The sequence below is a fragment of the Myotis myotis genome, unplaced genomic scaffold, assembly GCF_014108235.1.
Source record: "Myotis myotis isolate mMyoMyo1 unplaced genomic scaffold, mMyoMyo1.p scaffold_m19_p_8, whole genome shotgun sequence".
NCBI lineage: Eukaryota > Metazoa > Chordata > Mammalia > Chiroptera > Vespertilionidae > Myotis > Myotis myotis.
Window position 1 is genome coordinate 37,338,926 of NW_023416390.1, and position 15,849 is coordinate 37,354,774.

Consider the following 15,849-nt stretch of genomic DNA (forward strand, 5'->3'; position numbering starts at 1 on the left):
ATCGTAGTTTTTCACCATCTTTGAACCTTGCACCTAGAAGTTAGTTGTGTTATCAGCTTCTAAAACTGGTTATTTATTAAAAAAAAAAAAAAAGTTACCTGTATATCTACATATACAGTCATCACTAGACTATATGCTTATGTAGGGGCAGAGGCAGAGTTTTATTCATAGTTTTACCCCCAGCTTCTTCCACAGTGTCTAACAATATAATAGGTTGGGATATTTGTTGGCTAAATGAATGATATATTAAAGTAACGTTTCACTTATCTAGAGGTTGCCTTTTATATCACTTGCATCTTTGAATCACACCTAAGAACTAGAAATTTTTCCAAGAAAAATGAAAGTACATGTCCACAAGAAGGCAAGTTTATAGCAGCATTCATTATGTATGATAGTTTAAAACTGGAAGCAATTCAAATGCCCATCAACTGATGAATAAATAAACAAAATATGATATATGCATGTAACAAAATACTACTTAACAGTTCACAGGAACGAACTACTGATACATGTTACAACATTGATGAACTCCAAAAACATTAGGCTAATTGAAGGAAGCCAGGTTCAAAAAACTATACATTGTATGATTCCATATTATTTTATTTATTTAAAAATATTTTTTAATAGATTTTTTAGAGAGAAAGGAAGGGAGAGAGAGAGAAACATCAATTGGCTGCCTTCTGTATGCTCCCTAACAGAGATGGAGTCTGCAGCTCGGCATGTGCCCTGACCAGGAATCAAACCAGCAACCTTTCAGTACATGGGACTACACCCAACCAACTGAGCCACACTGGCCAGGGCATATTATTTCATTATATAGGATACTAGAGGCCCGGTGCATGAAATTCGTGCACTCGAGGGGGGTCCCTCAGCCCAGCCCTCTCACAGTCTGGGAACCCTCGGGGAATGTCCGACTGACGGGGAGCGGGCCTAAGCCATCAGTCGGACATCATTAGCACTGCTGCGGAGGTGGGAGAGACTCCCGCCACCACCACTGCCACTGCGCTCGCCAGCCGTGAGCCCAGCTCAGGACTTCTGGCTGAGCGGTGCTCCCCTTGCGGGAGCGCACTGACCACCAGGGGGCAGCTCCTGCATTGAGTGTGGTCAGTGTGCATCATAGCGACCGGTCGTCCCACCGTTGGGTCGATTTGCATATTAGCCTTTTATTATATAGGACATGTTTAGAAAAAGCAAACTTACTGAGACAGAAAGCAGATCAGTAGTTGCTTAGGGCTGGGGGTAAGGGCAGGATTAATTATAAATAGGAACATAGGAACTTTTTGAGATAATGGAAATGTCCTAAAACTGGATAGGGTTGGTGGTTGTATAAATTTACAAAGATTATTTAATTGTTCATTTATGATAAATTTTATGGTATGCAAACTGTACATCTGTAAAGCTGAAAAAACAAGTTATTTTTACAATCCGAAATGGTATTTTAGAAAAAAACAAAGTTTATTTAGAAATAAGGTTTTTGGTTCTCACTATGCTCAAGCTTATTGAGTTTACTATGGGGGTGATGATTGCACAACAAGTCAAATGCATTTTTAAGTGTGAACTACACACTTAAAAATAACTACACACTTAAAAATTGTTAAAATGGTAGACGTTATGTTAATGTATATTTTGCCACAATAAAAAATGTACCTTGAAAATTAGTTATGAGGATTAAATTTAGTAACAAATCTTAAACAATCAGAAATGCTTATTTGCAGACTAGTGCTAAGACAACTTTTCCTAAAATGTATTATCCTTTGCTCAGAAAAATACATTTCTGAAATATTGACTGCCAGTAGAATCATTTGTATGTGATAAAAGGAGAGTCCTATGGACCTTTTTTAAAAGGATTAATCTTTGTGTTAATTTGGATTTTCAGGTAATCCTTGGAGATTTGCTTATATTTGATACTTGAGGGAGGCCTGGTGCACAAATTCATGCACGGGGGCCGGGGGGGGGGGGGGCGTTCCTCAGCCTGTCCTGTGCCCTCTTGTAATCCGGGACCCCTCGGGGAATGTAGTAGTGCACCAAGTGGCAGGCGGCCAGGGAGGAGCCTGAGCTGGGGCTGGGCATTGCGCTGCTCATGCTCATCCCAGCCTGCTGCACCTGTCGCTGCTGCTCATTAGTGGTGCCGTGGAGTCAGGAGAGGCTCCTGCTGCCGCAGCTGTGCTCGACAGCTATGAGCCTGGCTTCTGGCTGAGTGGTGCTCCCCCTGTGGGAGCGCACTGACCACCAGGAGGCAGCTCCTGCATTGAGCGTCTGCCCCCTGGTGGTCAGTGTGCATCATAGCGACTGGTCGACCAGTCGTTCCGTCGTAACAGTCACTTAGGCTTTTATATATATACTAGAGGTCCGGTGCACAAAAATATTTGTGTACTCGGTGGGGAGGGGGGGTCCCTCAGCCCGGCCTATGCCCTCTTGCAGTCTGGGACCCCTCGGGAGATAACGACCTGCTGGCTTAGGCCTGCTCCCGGTTGGCAGAGGGCAGGCCCAATCCCTAGGTGCAGCCCCTGGTCAGGCTCAGAGCAGGGCCGAATGGGGAGTTGGGGCGCCACCCTCTATCACCCACAGAGCAGGGCCAATCAGGGGGTTGGGGTGCTGCCACTCTCAAACTCAGGGCAGGGCCGATTGGGAGGTTGTGGTCCCGCCCCCTGTCACACACAAAGCCGCAGGGCGATCAGGGGGTTTGGGCGCTGCCCCCTGTCACGCTGATCCCGGTGCCGGGAGGCCTCGCGGCTCCACTGATCCCGATGCTGAGAGGCATATTACCCTTTTACTATATAGGATAGAGGCATGGTGCATGGGTGGGGGCCGGCTGGTTTGCCCTGAAGGGTGTCCTGGATCAGGGTGGGGGTCCCCACTGGGGTGCCTGGCCAGCCTGGGTGAGAGGATGGTGGCTGTTTGCAGCTGGTCACACCCCTTTCAGGGTGGGGGTCCCTACTGGGGTGCCTGGCCAGTCTGGGTGAGGGGCTGAGGGCTGTTTTCAGGCTGGTGGGTGACTGAAGCTCCCAACCGCTCCTTTTTTTCTTTTTTTTTATTCTGGGTCAGCTTTAGCTCTGAGGCTTGGCTCCAGCTCTTAGGCCTCGGCTGCTGAAAGCAGGTATCTGGTTTGTTTGGGTTCTATAATTGAAACACTGTTTCAACTCCAGCTCTGAGATCCCAGCTGGCTGAAAGCAGGTTTCTGGGGTTTTGTTTAGCTTCTATATTTGTAACAATGGTTCAAACTGCAAGGTCAGAGGCCGGCAGTGGCAGGCGGGGAACGTTGGAGTCCTCCATCACTGAAGCAAGCAAGCCTCATGTTCGCTTCAAGCTGCCTGGCTGCCAGCCGCCATCTTGGCTGGCAGTTAATTTGCATATCGCCCTGATTAGCCAATGGGAAGGGTAGCGGAGTGACACCAATTTGCATGTTTCTCTTTTATTAGTGTAGACTAGAGGCCCAGTGCGCGAGATTCGTGCACTCATGCACTGGGGAGCGGGCCATAGCCATCAGTCAGACATCTTTAGCGCTGCCACAGAAGTGGGAGAGACTCTTGCCAGCGCCGCTGCACTCACCAGCCATGAGCCCAACTTTTGGCTGAGTGGCACTCCTCCTGCGTTGAGCGTCTGCCCCCTGGTGGTCAGTGCGCCTCATAATGAGCAGTCATTCTGCCATTCGGCTGATTTGCATATTAGCCTTTTATTATATAGGATAGATGAATATGTCATTCTTCGTAGATGTTTCTCATTTCTTTCTTTCATGCTTTTCTATCCTGGAAGAACAAAATAAATATTTTGCCCAACTTTGGGGATTTATTTAAGGGATTAAATCACTACTTTGTGTTAGTATACATAAATTCATTTGAGACATGATTTGATACCTTTATTGCATTCATTTATAATTAGCAGTTCAAATAAGAAACTGACTCCTGAGTTTTACGTTGAGAAACTTGATCATTTATGTATTTATTCATTTACAATGCATCACTGTGTGCCAGTATTCTAGTTGCTGGAACTACAGCAAGAAGTAATAGAAACCTCCTTGCCCCCATGGAATTTAAATTCAAGTTGAAATGTTGGCCAACAAAAAGCTAAAATGAATAAATATTTTTATTTGGAGAGAAGTGGAAGGAGAAATAGAAAGCAGGATAAGGAGTTAGAGAGTAATGACTGTGGAAATTATTTTAGATAAGAGTACTCCTAGATAAGAGTGCTTAACAATGGCTTCTCTGAAGAGAAGTGAAGTGAAGAAGCACTGCTATGTGAAGAAGTAGAGAAAAGCATCTCAGACATGAGAAAGAGCAAGTGCAAAGGCTCTGGGGTGGGTCCACGCTTGGTGAATTTGATGAAAACTGAAGGAAGACCAGTGTGGAGTGAGGCTGTAGGATCATGAAAGAAGATTAGGTCTTAGAGATAGGCCAGGGTCCTCTTTAGATTTTTTTCTAGTAAGGACTGTGTGTTTTATTGTGAGTATGATGGAAAACCATTGGAGTTAAAAAAAACCCACAATACTTTTATTTTGAAATATTTGACCAAGAAAATTTGCAAAAATAGTAAAGAGTTGCCATATTATCTTTACCCAGTGTTAACATCTTACATAACTGTCCCTGGAATTATTTTTTTGAGGGTAGTATATTGCTTTAAAATGCCCACTGTCTTGCTGCCATGTAGAGAAGACTGAAGAGGCAAGAACAGAAGTACAGAGACCAGTTAGGAGGCTGCTGTAGTAGTCCCAATGAGAGTTGTTGGCTAGGGTGGGCAGTTCCTTAAAAGAGGTCTCTTATTTTAAAAAGTCTGGTTTAGAATATCATACTAAGAAAATTGAACAAACATTTCCCTGAAACCAACCTCTGTACTTGGTTGTTTTTTAAAAAGGAGCAAACAACTAGAATAATTTAGATCAGGAAAGTAATTTATTATGCATAACCAGTTTTAATAATGAAAGAAAGTAATTAAAATGGATGAATAAAGAGCTACAGCTAAACTTTTTTGTGTTGAAAATCAGTGAGTTAGCTCTGGTAGGCAGTCATTCTTCATTGTAATTTGCCAGTACTTTATCTTTGAAACAATGAAAACCAGTAAACACTAAATTTGAATCAGTCTTTTAGATACTTATTTTGGTGTGGAAAATGTTTTTTAATTGTACAAAGATTAATTACGAAGATTTTTTCATATTACTATATGATCTTAATTTGCAGTCTTCATGGCTAATGTTTATCCTGTTTAAGTTTTTACACATTTTACTTGAATGTTAATAATATTGATCCATACTTAGAAATTTTAAGAAAAGCATTGTACACATATACATTGCTAATATACTTAATCTGTGTATTCATGATATGCTTTTAGAGTGAATGGAATAAATCCCTCTAAAAATTTTGCTTTTCTAATATTCTGTTCTGTAACATCAAACACTTTATTTATTTATTTTTTAAATATATTTTATTGATTTTTCACAGAGAGGAAAGGAGAGAGATAGAGAGCCAGAAACATCGATGAGAGAGAAACATCGATCAGCTGCCTCCTGCACACCTCCCACTGGGGATGTGCCCGCAACCCAGGTACATGCCCTTGACCGGAATCGAACCCGGGACCCTTCAGTCCGCAGGCCGACGCTCTATCCACTGAGCCAAACCGGTTTTGGCAACATCAAACACTTTATTACTGATCTCCATTCTTAAACCATTTCCTGCTTTTTTTTTCTTTATCCTCACTGGAGGATATTTTTTCCATTGATTTTTTTTTTTTTTTTTTGAGAGAGAGTGGAGGAGAGAAACATTGATGTGAGAGACACATCGATTGGTTGCCTCCTGTTCGCACCCTGACCGGGGCCGGGGATGGAGCATGCAACTGAGGTATGTGCCCTTGACCAAGAATTGAACCTTTGGTCTGAGGGCCGATGCTCTAATCACTCAGCCAAACTGGCCAGGGCTCCTGCTTTTTATTTACTATAAAACAATGAGATGATGAATTAAGTAAACCTTGTTCTGGATGTTAAAGTTAAATACTTTTTTGTAGTTTTTCTCCTTCACTTTGAAAACTAAAATGTAGCTTTTTATTTTTTGCAATTGAAGCAGTTGAAGATATCTTTTTTTCTTTGTTGTTACAGTTGAGTTCTTTCATGCAAAGCTTTATGAAATTTATTTTCATTATATAGGGAAGATACTTGTAACATAGAGATGTTGAGAAGATTATGTGAAATACTTCCAGAATATTTGGAACAATGCCTGGCAAAGAGTGCATACTTAACTAATATCAACTCTTATTAGAATATTATGAGTAGTATTGGGATTATTTAAAATAACTTTATTTTTGCCCTACTGGTGTGGCTCAGTGGTTGAGCATCTTGACCTATGAACCAGGAGGTTACAGTTCAGTTTTCGGTCAGGGCACAGGCCTGGTTTGTGGGCTCAATCCCCATTGGCGGGCCTGCAAAAGGCAGCCAATCAATGATTTTCATCATTGGTGTTCTATTTCTGCCTCCCTTCCTCTCTGAAATCAATAAAAATATTAAAAAATAAAGTAACTTTATTTTTGCTTATTTTTAAGTGATTTGTGAGCCCTATTTGATATTTACCTAATATTTAATGAGCAGTTTCTGGGTGCCAGGCATTGTTAGATGTCCTCATGTACATTATCTTGGCTAACTGTACACATCATTTTCCATTTTGATGATGAGAGTATTAGGCTCTGAATGGTTAAGTCATTTAGCTACAGTGGCATAATAGGAGGTAGGCTTTCTAGCATCACCTACCAAAACATGTCATCTGACAGTGACATGTGAAAGTCTTCTAAATAAAAGTTATGATCACTCAACTGATTGATACTAATATTGGACATTTTTTTATTTGCAGAGCTGTAAGATAGGGGTGATGGAGATTAAAAATTGAAGTTGGTACACTGTCTTACATGGTGAAGATCGCTGGAATATAAGGCAGAAAGTGATACTATTGGAAATTATACACATTAAGAGGAGGGGGATGTTATTTACATTCAGGGAAGGAGTTCAATCAGGGTTGTTTTCTTGAAAATGTGGTTAACATTTTAAGTGGTTTAGGAGTAGTGGGATTTGGATATATATGGAGATATATATATATATATATATATCTGGTGGAATTAGATACCTTAGTAGAGGATACAGTAAAGAAAACATGAGATACGTACAGAAAATAGTCAATAGTTTTGGATACAGTGTATAGCATGTGAGTGGGTATAGGAGAAATTTAAATCGGAAAGGTAAATTAGGACCAAAATGTGTAGGGCCTTGAAAACTTGACTTTTTTGAATTCAGACATGTATTAGTTTACATGTATTAGTTTACATGTATTAGTTTACTAAATTATTTAGCCACTATAGAGGCCAGTTACATATGGTTTTTGGGGAAATAAAGTTGAATGAGAAATTTAGACCATAATAATGTTTGATTAACAAGGGAGGTGCTGGGCATGTAGAATGTGGAAAGAATACTTTTTTTTTTAGGCATAAGGAGATGAAATTTCCAATCCTGGCCCTGTAATTAAGTAGTTATAAAACCCTGGGAAGGTTCTTTTAACTTCTGGGGGCAGTAAGGTCTGAGTATGTAAAATGAAGGTTTGTATAAAACAGCGGTTTTCAACCTGTGGGTCGCGACCCCTTTGGCGGTCGAACGACCCTTTCACAGGGATCGCCTAAGACCCTCCTGCATATTAGATATTTACATTACGATTCATAACAGTAACAAAATTACAGTTATGAAGTAGCAACGAAAATAATTTTATGGTTGGGGTCACAACATGAGGAACTGTTTTAAAGGGCCAGAAGGTTGAGAACCACTGGTATAAAAGATCATTAAGGCGCATAATAAGTATATGGGAACTGTGTCATTTTTTTGTCCAAACTAGAATTGAAATGGAAAGGAGGCACTATTAATAATTAAGCTCAGTAGCAACTAAATTATACTTTTGCTTCTTATCCTGTTATTATGACTCTACTTTCATCTGTTATATTTTCAAAACTCAAATTTAAAATTCTGAAAAGGAGGAAAAAGGACTACGACATCAATCATAAATGTTTAATGTTGTTGAATAAGGTAAAGGTAGTATAATCTAATGAAATAGAGTCACATTTAAGTATTTTTGATGTTGTGAATGGTAATGATTAAAAATGTACGTGTAAACATAGAATTATTTTGAAAAAGATATATTGTTCAAAATAAACTGTTTTCATAGGTAAAGCTAAAAATAGTACTTATCACTATAAACATTCTAGAGGCCCTGTACATTGTTTTGTGCACATTGAAAGGAAATTAATTAGAAGAAATATTTTAGAGGCCAGGGTGGGACCGTGGGAGGGTCCAGGGCATGTCCGGCCATCTCGCCCAGTCCCGATCAGCCGGATCCCAGAGGCAAGCTAACCTACCAGTCAGAGTGTCTTCCCCCTGGTGGTCAGTGCACGTCATAGTGACTGGTTGAACGGTCCGACACTTAGCATATTAGGCTTTTATTATATAGAATACCTTCCTTTGACAATTGGGGGATGAAATGAAAGGCATGTTTTCCAGACAAAATTATTTCTTTAAATAGCTTTAGGGACTGCAGTATTTAGGGTAGTTAACTATTACAGTTGGGTCTACCAGACCAGACTGCTGTGCTTGTTTTAAATAGTCTTATAGTTTTTAAAATCTTTTCTTGATGTTATGCTCACTGTTTTGAATATTCTTGCTTATATAATGGCTTAATGCAATTATATATAGAGAGACCTCTTTTCCCAACTCCCTTGTGTAAGTATAACAAAGAACTGTACTTAAGAGGACCTCAACATTGTGAGGGCTTTTGTAGCAAATTTGATATTGAACCATTTTCCCATGTTTTCTCGTTTAATTAGTGATTCTCAGACATTTAATGTGCAATGTGCATTCATATCGCTTGGACTTCTTGTTAAAAGGCAGAATCTGATTTAGTAGGTCTGAGGTTGGCCAGAAATTATGCTTTTCTAACAAGTGCCTGATTGATGTGTGGATGCTGCTGTTCTGTAGAATACACTCAGTATCAATGTTCTAAGTGTTTTATTGGAATTCTGGCAGTCTTATGATGTAGGGCAGTGATGGCGAACCTTTTGAGCTCGTCGTGTCAGCATTTTGAAAAACCCTAACTTAACCCTGGTGCCGTGTCACATATAGAAATTTTTTGATTTTGCAACCATACTAAAACAAAGACTTATATTTTTGACATTTATTTTATATATTTAAATGCCATTTAACAAAGAAAAATCAACCGAAAAAATGAGTTTGCATGTCACCTCTGACACGCATGTCATAGGTTCGCCATCACTGATATAGGGCATTAAATATGGTTGGATATTTTTCCAGAAATTATATCAATAGTTGTTTTAAAAAGAAAACTTAGGACTTGTAAATTTAATAATACAATTGATTGAAATAATAATTGTCTTTTGTATTCACATTTACCTCTCTCATATGTTTACCAGTGTCTTAACTCTAGTTTTGCTTCTTTCTCATTTCTTTTTTGTTGTGGTGTTTTGCTTTTGTTTAATGTATTATTGTGTTTTGTGGATCTGGTCAGGGAACCTTTACTGTATTTTATGTTTGTATCTACATTTTATTTTGCATGCGTAACGTGGCTTTGCCTGGATGTTCTTTTTGGTAAGTCACAAATTTATAACGTTGTTTTTTGTAGTGTAAGTTATAATGTTTTTCACCTTCTTTTCTTCTTCTTCTAGTAATGTGATCATGCTCATGAGTTGTTTTTAATTTTTTAAAAAGTTTATTTGAAAATTATTTTTTCCTAATATTTTCCAATTTAGTAGTTCAGTTTGGTACTAATCTGCTTTGGTTTGTTTTATAGCCTCACACTGTCAGTTGCTGATCACTATAAGCAGTTGCTGTCTCAAGTATTTTGGCTTTTTAAAAAAACGTTAATCATCTAGAAATACTGTTCTAAAAGCTTGTGTTTTCATATAGCAATCATAAAAGAAGATTTTGTACACAATAGTTTGTAGTAAAGTTAAATATTTTTGTTCTCAGTGAACAGTACATTTTGATTTTGTGTTTACAGCAACAGCTTGCACAGCTACAGAAAGAAAAATCAGAGATTCTGAAAAATCTGGCATTATATTACTTCACATTTGTAGATGTTATGGAATTTAAGGTATGTATTTTAGTACATAAAATTTAACATTTCTGAGGTTGATTTGATATTTGTTACTTTGCGAATTGCTTTGTCATTTGTAGATAATAAAATTAGAATTCTTGTTGAACTAAATTCTAAAATACATTTTATTTGTGTGTGTTTTCTGAATTTAATATTAAAAATATAGGTAAAGATTAAAATAAACTTTTATTTTCAGGACCATGTTTGTGAATTGCTCAATACTATTGATGTTTGCCAGGTCTTCTTCGATATTGTAAGTATTATTTTCAGAAAAATTCCCAATTCTCTCTATTTCTAGTAGAAGGGGACCGAATGCTTTTCTTTAGAGAACATTTATGACGTGTATATTAAGTTTTAGCATTGTTAATTTGGATTGTTTTGCATTGTTTTTCAAGGTAAAGAGTTAAGATGCATTCTCTTTTTACCTTGTTTATTTGATTGTCACTGAATATAAGTCTTCTGCATATTGGATAGTAGTTAATTTTAGTATTTTATTTTAGTAGGTCCAATTAAGCAAAGTTAAGTGGATAATATTTTTCTCTGTAAAAGGCATACTTGATAGAATCTTTCTCAGTGAGATGGTTTATAAATATAGGAAGTCAAAGTGAAAAATGTCTCCATTGATTTAGTGGCGAATTTTTTCATTTACTTAATACTCCTTTTTTTTTTTGCTTAGTGAGACTGGTTCCAGTGTTTCATATTATTTTGGTATTGGTTATCCTTTTAAACTGTTACTAGTTTGAATAGGGTGATAATGAACTCTTTTTCATCCATAAAATTGTGTCACAAACACAAAACTCTATTTGTAACTCCCAAATTTTACATGTCTTTGGTGAAATGAATTAGAATTTCAGAAATGGGAATAAAATACATAACTATAGAAAACTATTAGCTTTTAGTAGCTGCCATGAAGATTGCTGTGTGTGTGTACGTGTGTTTAAAAGTTTGTAAAATAGGCCGAAACCAGTTTGGCTCAGTGGATAGAGCGTCGGCCTGTGGACTGAAAGGTCCCAGGTTTGATTCTGGTCAAGGGCATGTACCTGGGTTGCGGGCACATCCCCAGTAGGAGATGTGCAGGAGGCAGCTGATCGATGTTTTTCTCTCATCGATGTTTCTGACTCTCTATCTCTCTCTCTTCCTCTCTAAAAAAATCAATAAAATATATATTTTTTTAAAAAAAGTTTGTAAAATAGGAAGGAGTTAAACTTGATGTTTTTTTTTTCCAGACTGTAAACTTTGATTTAACAAAGAACTACTTAGATTTGATCATAACCTATACAACACTAATGATACTGCTCTCTCGAATTGAAGAAAGGAAGGCAATCATTGGATTGTACAACTACGCTCATGAAATGACCCATGGAGCAAGGTAGACCTGCATCATAAAAATCTTTGTGAAATTCTCAGTTTCATGATTTATAGCTCAGTGAAATTTGATGTGTCTATTTTAAGTGACAGAGAATATCCACGCCTTGGTCAGATGATTGTGGATTATGAAAACCCTTTAAAGAAGATGATGGAAGAATTTGTACCCCATAGTAAGGTAAGTGCTGGTTTTTAGATGGCCTTTAATTAGCATGTGATATAGGTTAAATGTGGATAGTTAGATAAAGTGATGAACTTTTAGGAAAAACCTATAATGAGATATGAATAATAGCCATGCATGTTTTATTTAATTGATAAGATTTCAAGAAAAATTATAGTAAGATATGAATAATGGCTATGCATGATTTTATCTAATTGTGAACCGGAGAACTAGTTAGATTTTGAATAGTATATAGAAACTCAGGAATATATTGATCCATTATATTTTTAGACTTAATATAGGCGGTAGAGGTAGTGAAGTGTAGTATTTGAGAATGTCTCCTATCATACCAGACTGCCTGGGAGCTAATCCCAACTCTGCCAATTACTAACCGCAATATTGGGCAAGTTACTTAACCAACTTCATTATACATCAGTTTTCTTATCTGTAAAATGGAGTAATAATAGTACCTACTTCATATGATTATTATGAGGAGTAAATTAGTTGCTTCATTAAAAGCATTTATATATATAGTACTTGATAAATTTTAGCTATCCTATATAATAAAGGCCTCATATGCAAATCGACCGAACAGTGGTACCACTGGTGGAACGACTGGTCGCTATGACGTGCACTGACCACCAGGGGCCAGACGCTCAATGTAGGAGCTGCCTGCAGGCCCAGGCCAGAGGGAGGTGACCAGCGGTGGTGGCAGGAGGCGGGGGCCAGCCGGGAGTAGGTGGCAGCAGGGGTTGGGGCTGGCCGGTGAGCAGGCAGCGTCAGGCCGGCCAAGGCGGGTGCCAGCAGGGGCCCCTGATTGCCCCCACTGGTCGTCCCACAGATTGGCCCGCTCCCTGGGGGGGGGACCGGGCCTAAGCTGGCAGTCAGACATCCCTCTGGCAGCCTGGGAGCCCTCGGGGGATGCCCACTTGCCAGCAGGGAGCGGGCCTAAGCTGCAGTTGGACATCCTTAGCGCTGCTGAGGAGGCAGGAGAGGCTCCCACCACCTGTACTGTACTGGCAGCCGTCAGCTAGGCTTGTGGCTGAGCAGAGCTCCCCCTGTGGGAGCGCACTGACCACCAGGGGGCAGCTCCTGCATTGAGCATCTGTGCCCTGGTGGTCAGTGTGTGTCATAGTGACCAGTCATTCCCAGTCGTTCTGTTGTTAGGGTCAATTTGCATATTACTCTTCTTTATATAAGAGTGCCTGGCCAGCCTGGGTGAGGGGATGATGGCTGTTTGCAGGCTGGCCACAGCCCCTTCAGTGTGGGGGTCCCCACTGGGGTGCCTGACCAGCCTGGGTGAGGGGCTGAGGGCCGTTTTCAGACTGGCCACACCCCCTTCAGGGTGGGGGCATCCTGCTGGGGTGCCTGGCCAGCCTGGGTGAGTGGCTGATGGCAGTTTGCAGGCTGGCTAACCCCCCCAGCAGGTACCCTTACCCCATGAGGGTGTGGCCAGCCTGAGTGAGTGGCTGATGGCTGTTTGCAGGCTGGCCACAGCCCCTTCAGGGTGGGGATCCCTGCTGGGGTGCCTGGCTAGCCTAGGTGAGGGACTGATAGCTGTTTGCAGGCTGGCCACACCCCCTTCAATGTGGGGGGCCCCACTGGGGTGTCTGGCCAGTCTGGGTGAGGGGCTGAGGGCTGTTTTCAGGCTGGTTAAGCCCCCCAGCAGGGACCCTCACCCCATGAGGGTGTGGCCAGCCTGGGTGAGGGGCTGATGGCTGTTTGCAGGCTGGCCACGGCCCCCAGCCACCCAAGCTCCCAGTGGAGGCTGGCTGGAAGCAGGTATCTGGGATTTATTTGTCTTTTATAATTGAAACTTTGTTGCCATGAGCGGAGGCCTCAGCCGGCTCAGGGCTGGCAGGAAGCTTGGCTTCCTCCATTGCCCGGGCAACCAAGCCTCCTGCTTGCTCCAGCTCTGTGGCTGCTGGCCGCCATCTTGGTTGGGTTAATTTGCGTATAGTCGCTCTGATTGGCTGGTGGGCGTGGCTTGGGGCACAGCGAAGGCATGGTCAATTAGCATCTTTGTCTTTTATTAGTGTAGATAAGGAAATTGAAGGCTGGTGAAATGACATGATAAGCTATTTGGCAGAAATAGTGGCAAAATCAGAACTAAATCCCAGGGTATTAGTATCTTGGTTCATTGTTCTGTTTGGATGCTGAAAGAATTTTTATATGGTATTTTGTATTTTGACATATAGTTAACACCAGATTTGCTTCTTTTCCCACTTAGGTGATGAAATTTTCTCAAAGGCTCTTGGATCTTTTTTTAACTTCTCCACAGTCATTAGCCTTTACTGGACTATTCATAATTACTTAAGGAGAATTTACCATTTGGATTAAACCAGTTATTTTCTAATCTTGATTTTTCTGATGCTTCATGATATCCCAGAGTATCAGATATTTGCTAGGATTCATTAAAAATAAATTAATTTTAATTTAATTAATTTAATGATGTAGTGTAATTGTAATACAGATTCCTGGGTTCTATTCCCAGAGATATTGATTCACTAAATTTTAGATGGAACTCTGTATTCTGTATTCTGAACAAACTCCTCTAGCAATATATGTGCAGTCAGATTAAAAAGTTAATACAGAATTTTTAGGAAGCAGAGATAAATAGCAAAGGACAACTACAAACAAGCATAACGCAGATGAGGTGAAACATTAAATATTTTTAATGATACATATTTAATGATAAAGCTATAGTTAATAGACCACATGACAAATTTATTAGGCTAGAGTACATATAAGGCATTCTTGGAAAAATATGAAATATGTTGAGCTCTAGCAACAATCACATAACTCCAATGTCTTTTCCTCTCAGTGAGAATGATCAGTGTAAAATCATGCACAAAACGATGACAGGAGGTTCTTTACCCCTTTAAAATAAAGATTCTAACATTTCCAAACATTCTGAACTTTAAAAAGGTAACATGATTTCATGAGCTAAGCTCTTAACCCAGAAGGCAGAATTTATGTAGCCTTCATGAAATAAAACAAAATCTGGCCCTGGCCGGTGTGGCTCAGTTGGTTGGAGTGTCCTCCTATATATCAACAGGTTTTGGGTTCAATCTCATATCAGTGTTTCTCTCTCTCTTTCTCTCACCTCCTCTCCCCTTCTCTCTGAAATAAATAACCATATCCTCAGGTGAGGATAAAAAAAAACCCAAAAACAAACTGGAGGAGTGTTGCTGCGACCGACCTCAGATTAAAAAAAGCATAGGCTCTGTTGTTTTGGGATGGTACAATTAGAAATGCACAGCAGCTGTAACTGGAATTTAAATGGAGAAGGAAAAAGAAATTTTATTCCTCAATTTTTTTTTCTCTAATTAGTCTCTTTCAGATGCACTAATTTCTCTTCAAATGGTGTATCCTAGAAGGAATCTTTCAGCCGACCAGTGGAGAAATGCCCAATTATTGAGTCTCATCAGTGCACCCAGTACAATGCTTAATCCTGCACAGTCTGATACCGTATGATTCTGTTTTTCCCTTTTTGAATGAAAATAGTGAAATTGATTTTTAAAAACTGAGTTAAGCAGTGCTATTGCAATATTCTAATTAGTACTAGCTTATAGTCAAGTTTATTGTAAATGCTCAGTAATTAAGTTATACTATTTAGTACTTTTATTTCTAGAGTCTGATGCCAAGTTAATACAATTAGTAGTATGAGTATTTTCTTTTAAAGTTTAAAAGTTTGTTTTAATCTTATTATGGTGGAAAATTTAGAAGGTGCAGAAATTTATAAAGACAAAAACAAAAAATTTCCCAAATCTTACCAACTAGAGAGAATTGTTGTATATTGTTATATTCCTTTTTAATCTTTGTGTGTATGAATATAGATGTTATGTATATGAAAAATGCACACACATAATTACTGATTTGAATGAAACAGTGAGCACCCATATATATAATTTTTTTTTAACTTGACTAAAATTTTATCCTTTGGAATACCACAAACTCTGAAATAGACTTGCGAAATCTGGAAGTTGTCATTTACTAGATTGAATATGATTTAGCAACATTACTCTTTAAGGAGGAGGTATTAAGGTATGTAAATGTGAAAGGAGCACAGCTCTTATTGTCCTTTATGGACTGCAATTTTAAATATAGGTTATAAAACTTTTACCCAACTTTTAAAATTTGGGGGGGTATTTGAGCCAAGAATTGAGTCGTGAGGATTCTGAGGAGTCAGAGGAGAGTGAT

General features: G+C 39.4%; 1 protein-coding gene across 3 annotated transcripts in view; it reads left to right on the top strand.

Annotated features, from left to right (window-relative positions):
* NCKAP1 (NCK associated protein 1) overlaps window positions 1-15,849 on the top strand; it is a 97,777-nt gene that overhangs the window by 24,987 nt on the left and 56,941 nt on the right. For all 3 annotated transcript variants that reach the window (XM_036320742.1, XM_036320740.1, XM_036320741.1), the window contains 5 exons: window positions 10,026-10,118; window positions 10,318-10,374; window positions 11,348-11,490; window positions 11,574-11,664; window positions 14,980-15,117. In XM_036320742.1, coding sequence (XP_036176635.1) covers window positions 10,026-10,118; window positions 10,318-10,374; window positions 11,348-11,490; window positions 11,574-11,664; window positions 14,980-15,117 — 522 coding nt within the window. The remainder of the gene's footprint in view (window positions 1-10,025; window positions 10,119-10,317; window positions 10,375-11,347; window positions 11,491-11,573; window positions 11,665-14,979; window positions 15,118-15,849) is intronic.